The sequence below is a fragment of the Manihot esculenta genome, chromosome 13 (genome assembly GCF_001659605.2).
Source record: "Manihot esculenta cultivar AM560-2 chromosome 13, M.esculenta_v8, whole genome shotgun sequence".
Lineage (NCBI taxonomy): Eukaryota > Viridiplantae > Streptophyta > Magnoliopsida > Malpighiales > Euphorbiaceae > Manihot > Manihot esculenta.
In genome coordinates, this window is record NC_035173.2 from 17872747 (window position 1) to 17880251 (window position 7505).

The window sequence follows — 7505 nt, forward strand, 5'->3', positions numbered from 1 at the left end:
AATAAGAAACTAAACTATTTAATTTTTAAAAATAAATTATTAAGTTATAGATTTTGTCAAAATTTAAAATTCGATTTTACGCTTGGACTATAATTGCACCTTTAAACATTTAAATTGTAATTTTAAACATACAAATTTTATTAATTATTCAAGATATATTTTTAGCTATACTCCCGTAAATGAATAAATGTTTAGATTATACCATTCAATTTACCTCTATTTTAAGGTAAAATTAATGTAATTTGGGAATGTTGAATAAAGTTAGTATCTTATCACAAACATAAAGAAAAGAGAAAAGATAATGGAAAGAGAATAAAAGGAATCCTTATTTTTTCTTTCAAAAAATAATGGAAAAAGATAATGGAAAGAGAATAAAGAAAAGAGAAAAAGATAAAGAAAAGAGAAAAAGATAATGGAAACAGAATAAAAAAAATTAAATCACTTTAAAAAAGATATTTTTTCTTTCAAAATTTTATTAATATATATATATATATATATATATATATATATATATACTTATTTTAATTAAATAATAAAAATAAATTATTTTATTAAAAAATTTCGCATAAAATATAAAAAACATTTTCTAAATATATTTTTTTTTTCACAAGTAAATAGAGTCTCAATCTTTAATTAAATTTTATTTTTAATGGGTCTATTATCACAAAAATAAAAGTGTTTCGCACTCCAAGGCTTAGCCTGGTGGAAAGTGCATCCTGTAGCCTTGAAAGGTCTAAGGTTCGACTTCTCCAATTCCTATTTTTTAAAAAAAAAAAAAAAGTGTTTCAAAAATGGGCATAAACAATGTTCCCTTATAGGCAAAAAGCCTATTATCCAGAAAATATGAATTTATATATGAATTAGAAGTAACTGCTTATTTTTTTTTCTAATTTAAAGAGTTCAATTAATTTATCGACTAATGCATGATATTGGGATTGCAAAGGATGTACCGTCGGTCAGTCATTTGTTTTCTTTCACTGATATTTGGATGGGCTATTGTGCAAGAGATTAGTAACCTAAGGGAGATGGCCTCTAGGCAATAGATAAATTTGGAGAAGTCTCCATGTTCCCCATTTTCTCCAAAATGAATTTCCAACACTTTTGAGAGTAAGCGTTGGTGCAATACCTTCTAAGTATCTGCGTTTCCACCACAAAAAAGTAGTTATTCTAAAAAATGGTCAAGGAAAAGGGGAAAAATAATAATAATAATTCTCTTAATAGCTGGCAAGGAGACCCTTTCTGAAATCTGTAAAGCAGGCTATCCCCACTTTTTATTTCCCACTACAATTGTGATGAGCTTGAAAAGGTGGCAAGTTACTTTCCATCTTGTGGAATATTAGATACTTCTCTTAGCGATCAGCAAAGGTATACGTAGTGAAGCAGAGTGTATGCTAAGGATCAATAAGCCTAATGTGGAGAGTTTATGATGGCTCAAAAAATGAAAATTTAAAATGATAAGTAATTCTAAATTTAAATCGTTTACGAGCAGTTTAAACTCTATTTATAAAATTTATTATGAATTTATTTTTACTAGTTAATATAATTTTAATTGGTTAACGTGGAATTCGATAATTTTTCTTTCATTGCTGCTCTTAAAAAAGGAAACAATCTCTCCTTATCATAACCTCTGTGTTGTGTGCAAAATATTTAAATAGTGATTATAAAAATTATTATTAATTAATTCTATAATATTTTATTAAATTAATTAATTAAATTTTAAAACAGTTCAAGTTTATAATTTTAGCTCAATTAATCAAATCAAGGAAAAGTTTAAATAAAAATTAATTTGATAATATAAATAATTAAAGTCAAATAAATTTTAGAATAAAATCCAAATAAAAATATATATTAGTAGTGTATAGCACGAGTATTTCTGTATTTATATGGACAAAGGCGGGGGCGGAGTGAACGAGGGCAAGTGGGGCCATATCCTCCAACCCTCCTAAAAAAGTTCTCATAATTATTTTATTTTATTAATAATATAAATAATATAAAATATTTAATTTTTTTTAAATAGAAATTAAAAATTGAAGGGTGAAGTTCTGAAAATTCTTAAATTTATTTAAATATATTTATCAATGTAAAATATTTAATTTTTTAATATTATTTTTTTAACTGAAAATTCATATTCTATCAAAAGGTTAATATTATTCATATTCTATAAAAAAAAAAAAATTGATGCACATAATTAAAATAAATAGAAATTAAGAAATAAAATGAGGAAGGCTAGTAAAATCGAGTGAGGCCGACTAAAACAAATTAATAATCCCCCAAGTATTTCTCTCGATTTCAAAATCCCCTCCCTCTTCTCCCTCCGCAGTCCGCACTCCTCTGCTGTTCTGTCACATGGAGAGCCCTTCTTCTTCTACTCCGCCTCCCCCAGAGTCCTACGCCACCGGCGATTCAATTCCGGCGGTGGATAGTGATCCTCCATTCCCAGAATTGTTTGACAACGGAAACCTGAATATGACCCATTACAAGGAGAACGATGAGAAGAAGAAGAAGAAGAAGAAGAAGCAGCAGCAGCAGAAGAAGAAGCAGCAGCAGAAGAAGAATAAGAATGCCTGTGAAGGCGTTATATTGGCGTCTTCATCATCATCATCTTCTCCTTTTCCTTCTATGCAGAGAAGTATTCGCCTGTCTTATAAGCGCAGGAACCCTAAGTTGGTAATAGCTCCGATCCGACGTGTTGGTCGATTAGAGGATAGCAATTTGGAGGCCGTTGTTCTCCCGCTTGGAATGTCGTTTGCTGCTGTTGTTGCTCAGGTTCGTTGAAAGCTTTAATTTTTGGTATAATATCCACAGAATATGTAAAGTTTTTATTTTTCATGTTGATTTTTGGTAAATTTTGAGTCTTGACTTTTTCAGAATATGTAAAGTTCTTATTCTTAATGTTGATTTTTTGGTAAATTTTGAATCTTTACCTTTTACTGTAGCTAGGGTTTTGGTGCCTCTTGTCTGGATTTTGCGGTCGTTTGCTTGAGGTTTAAACTATTTTGGTTTGCATGTTGAAATGCATTCTTAGTTATATGGTTTTTAGTATTCGTTAAAAGATTTGATCTTTCCTTATGCCGGTCCTTTTTTTTTTTTTTTGGTTGGGGGCTGGGGATTTTTTTTATGAGGGATTTTTATGGGTTGCAGATATTTGCAGTGAAGTTCTCCATAATGAGTGTTGGGTTAGTTTTATCTTGAACTTTACTTGGTAATTGAAACGATTTGCAAATTCAGAGGAAGGTTACGAACTTGTGATAGTCTGATTATCTGTGTTATGTTTTGAATTTGGTGATCAACTGCTGGCTTCCTGTTATGGGGATCATTGTAAGTAATAAATAGCTAGTAAAATTTTGTTCTTGATTCTTGAAATATATGCAGTACTTCTTAATTGTGTAGATTGAGATAATACCTTAATGGCGCGCCTGGCGTAGAACTTTTATGATATATGATTGTGTGCTTTTACTTAAAGTTACATAAAGGTAGCCATATGCAAATTTCTGAGAAAATCCCATAAGATCAGATTTGCATATCATTCCATTTTTACTCATCCATCAATAGTTAAAAAAAAAAAAACTCATCTGAAAAATAAAAATAAATAAAAGTATGTTTTATCTCTATGCACTTGACTGTGATATACCCCTAAGGATTTAGCTTTAGGAATCATGCTCAAGTTGTCCTATATGCATCTAATAGAATCACTCTAGAATTATTCTCTTTTTAGCTGCATATGACTCCCAGATGCTAGCCAATGTTATATTTTTATCCTGGCAGATGAAATATATATCATGCTTTTCTTTCCTTGGATTCTGTCGGGTGTCCATTATCTGATACTCTGCATGGTTGCTTCTTGACTGTAGGTTCTGGAGAGAAAAGATGTGGCTTGTGAAAAGATGTCTGTTGACCATCTTTCGAAGGTACTTTATTGTTGATCCTCTTGCAAGAGGAGTGATGCTCTGAGAAATGGTTATTGAGCTTGTTTTTTCAACCCATTCACATCTATAGGTTAGGAATGTGGAAAAAAGTATTTACCATGAAAATTCTGTTGGATTCTTCCTTTATTAGTTCTTATCTAAAAGACTGTGACATGAGATTATTCAAATCATTCATCTTGTAGAATTTTCTTAGCAAAACATCCAAGTCTGACAAATGAAAGGCAAGCGTGCTGGAAGGTGGTCATAGTACCAATTGGTTCTCATTTTAATTGATTATGAAATATGGGAAGTTTTTATTATTTAGGAATTAATAGTTTATTTTATTTGGGAAATTGAATTGTTTTGGGTTCCTATTTCTAGTAGTAAGTACTATAAATTTAGTTGTTTGAGGAATAACTATAATTACATATGTCATCTAGGGATTCTATGAGAATGTTATTATGATTATTATTGAGAATTAATTAAAATTTCTAGAATTAGTTTATCTAGAGAATTTGTTTGTCTTGGTTCTTGCCTTTTTTTTTTTTTTTTTTTTGGTTCTACTTCAATTTGGCATCAAAGCTTGTTTCACTTCCACATCAATTGGCATTACAGTGTATTATTTTTCTGGTCATTTGCAGATTTGTGCCTCAGCTGTCAGAGAAGCTCTAGCTAATGTAAGCCATATTAAATGCTGACTCATCCAAGGATTCTGGTTTTTCAAGTTAAGTTTCTTCATTAGTTCTATCAATGTCAGACAAGCCCAAAATGCTAATGTGATATTTATGGCATGTTTTTTTACTTCCCTTCTGAAAACAGGTCTTTGGAGATAAATTTGATATCTTTGCAAGGAACTTTGAGAGATCATTTGGGAGTACATTAAGGACCCTTAGATTAATTAATGAAGCATCCAATAACAAAGATGCGTATAACTTGAGCCACCTGAATATAGAAAATTGGGATTCAGACTTGGATCTTAATAATAGGGTTGGTTGTACAAGCAACTCTGGTTATCACTCAGAAAATGAGGTGCCTTCTGTCTCAGTTCAGAATCAAATGCATGTTGCTGAAGAAGTAGAAGAGAGTGTTCCTTGCTTAAATCAGGAACTTAATTTGAATGCACAATTAATTCAACGGGTCTGTGTTCCAAGCTCATTAGGTTCTGTGATCATCAACCAAAGCATTATTAAGAAATCTGTCATGGAGCAAGCGCGTTCCAATGACCTGAAGACAATGGAGATTGGTCTTACAATGAAAAAGTTGAAGTTGAAAGAGGCACAACTGGCTCTTAGCTTTGATTCAAATCATCTTGAGAGATCAAAATTAGCAATGGGCATGTCAAAGGCATCTTTTAAAGCTGAAAAATTCAAGAACCAAGTGGAAGATACAAAGCATGCTGAACTGCTTAGGAATTGCTTAGACTGTCTTGTAGCTGGTTTGTTCATCATGTCTATCTCCCTTTTATATGGCGCATATGCTTTTTCATACCAAAGGATCACTGATGCAACTGCATCCTGTAATCCTTCAGTTGAGGTAATGGATCTTCTTTGTAGCTTCAATTGATTTTCTTCAATTTGTATGATCACCATTAGAATTGGTCTAAGGATCTGAATTTTGTGTGCTATCACTTTAGTCCTATTTTCCTTGGAACTATAGAGATTCTATAGAGAAACTGTGAAGAGGACAGCGTATTTTCCTTTGACCTTGCTGTATAGAACTAAGGCAGAATTTTTGTTCAAATCATACTTCAAATGTTCAATAAAATTGAAGTAGATATATAGGAAAAATTTCCCATTTCCTCTGGAGGGAGTCTCAAATTTAAGTTTGAAAGTTGAACGTGATGTTAATTAGCTTTTATTCTCATCTCTTCAAAATGTTTAATGTTGTTGAGCAGTGAATTTTTGTTTTGGACTTATTTTGTATGGGTTATATAGGATCATTTTTATTCAATGTCTTGTCAGTTTATGTAATGTCAAAGAATTTTCATATGACATCTTTGGTTGCAGTTTCATTTTCTTAGCTGTATTCTTCCAACTTTTATTCAAGTCATATGAGATACCTACAAACATGTTTTGTTAATTTAATTCAGGAATCCAAATCATGGTGGTTGCCAAGGCCAGTTTCGTCTTTGAACTCAGGGCTGCATACTCTTCAGTGTCATGTTCAGGTTTGGAGCCGAATGCTGTTTGGCATGTTAATAATTCTGGCAGTTGCTTATTTACTTATTCAACGATCAGCAACCTCCCATCAGACAATGCCAGTAACTTTCATCCTGCTTCTTTTAGGAGCTGTATGTGGTTATGCTGGCAAATTTTGTGTGGACACATTGGGAGGAAGTGGATTGCATTGGCTACTGTATTGGGAGACTATGTGCTTTCTGCACTTCTTCTCAAATGTTTTCACACCGCTGTTGTTCCGCATACTTCACGGGCCTGTCACCGTTTCCCAAGGGATAAAATCCAATGCAATGTGTCCGTACTGGTTCCGGCAAATTCTTTTCTATGCTGTTATGCTCTTGTTTCTGCCATTGTGTTGTGGTCTTTTGCCATTTGCCAGTCCTGGTGAATGGAAAGATCATTTCTGTATCCTTGCCACCGATTTTGTACTTAATGCACATGATTGAGTGGAGAGGCCAAAAGCTGTTGTACTGCAGAATTTCTGACCTCTATTTAATGCAGATGATTGACTCTTGAGTTGCTCTCCATAATTATATTCTTTTAACTTAAAACTCGTTTTTATGGGGAAATGAGGAGAGTTTGTTTTGTGTATTGGGGAATGAGTTTGCAATTGTCGCATGACTTGTTTGTTTTCTTTTGACTATAGTGCTCTATGTTATGCTATTTTATTTTATTTTATTTCACATATTTTAATATTATTAAATTATTGTATATAGCTGCTATATCTCAGTAAATCATGCTCTTCAACCTCATAGAGCTGACAAGTGAAATAAAAACTACATCTTCACTTTCTAAAAAAAAAAAAATTACATATTGTTTAATTTTTTAAATTATTAGTGTACAATATATTTCATATTGTTTATGTTTATTCTTTCAGAAAATTATCTTAATAAGAATAGCACTTCAGTTTGATATTGAATTTTTTGTTTTTTATGTAATATTTTCAAATGAATTACTCACAAGTGATATAAAGATTTTTTTAAAATTCTTTTTATATTGCCTAAAGAAGAATGGAGAACATGAGTTGGCGTGCATAATAGACTTTGGAACTTGTTATAGAAAAATGTATTTAACGAGAGAAAGAGAATTAACAATTAAATATTTAACAAAGAAGACATCATTTACTTGGTCTTTAATATTAATAACAAGGACTCAGTAATTAATGGATATATATTTTTTAACAGAAGAAAATTTAGCTATTAATTTTGCAATATAACCATGTTGTTGTTGTAAATTATCAACAATAATAATAATAATAAAAAGGCATTATCCCCTTATTTGATATGCATTTTTTTTATAAAAAAAAAAATTCATTTCTTTAAAATCAATTTAAATATAATAAAATTTAATTAATCTCTTTTATATTAGATAAATTAATAATAAATTTAAATTGATTTAATATTCATCATTCTTATTATTTTAA

General features: G+C 30.9%; 1 protein-coding gene across 2 annotated transcripts; it reads left to right on the forward strand.

The window, feature by feature from the left end:
• The first annotated feature begins 2223 nt into the window (after positions 1–2223).
• On the forward strand, positions 2224–6785 carry LOC110630330 (protein CPR-5). 2 transcript variants are annotated; one of them, XM_021777773.2, is made up of 6 exons: positions 2224–2766; positions 3852–3908; positions 4547–4582; positions 4725–5438; positions 5995–6072; positions 6191–6785. In XM_021777773.2, exons 1-6 carry the CDS (start codon positions 2347–2349, stop codon positions 6359–6361), a joined length of 1476 nt encoding a protein of 491 aa, XP_021633465.1. In that variant the 5' UTR covers positions 2224–2346; the 3' UTR covers positions 6362–6785. The 2 variants fall into 2 exon arrangements, with proteins under 2 accessions (XP_021633465.1, XP_021633464.1); XM_021777772.2 differs by having other exon boundaries at positions 2225–2766; positions 5995–6785.
• The last annotated feature ends 720 nt before the right edge of the window (positions 6786–7505 follow it).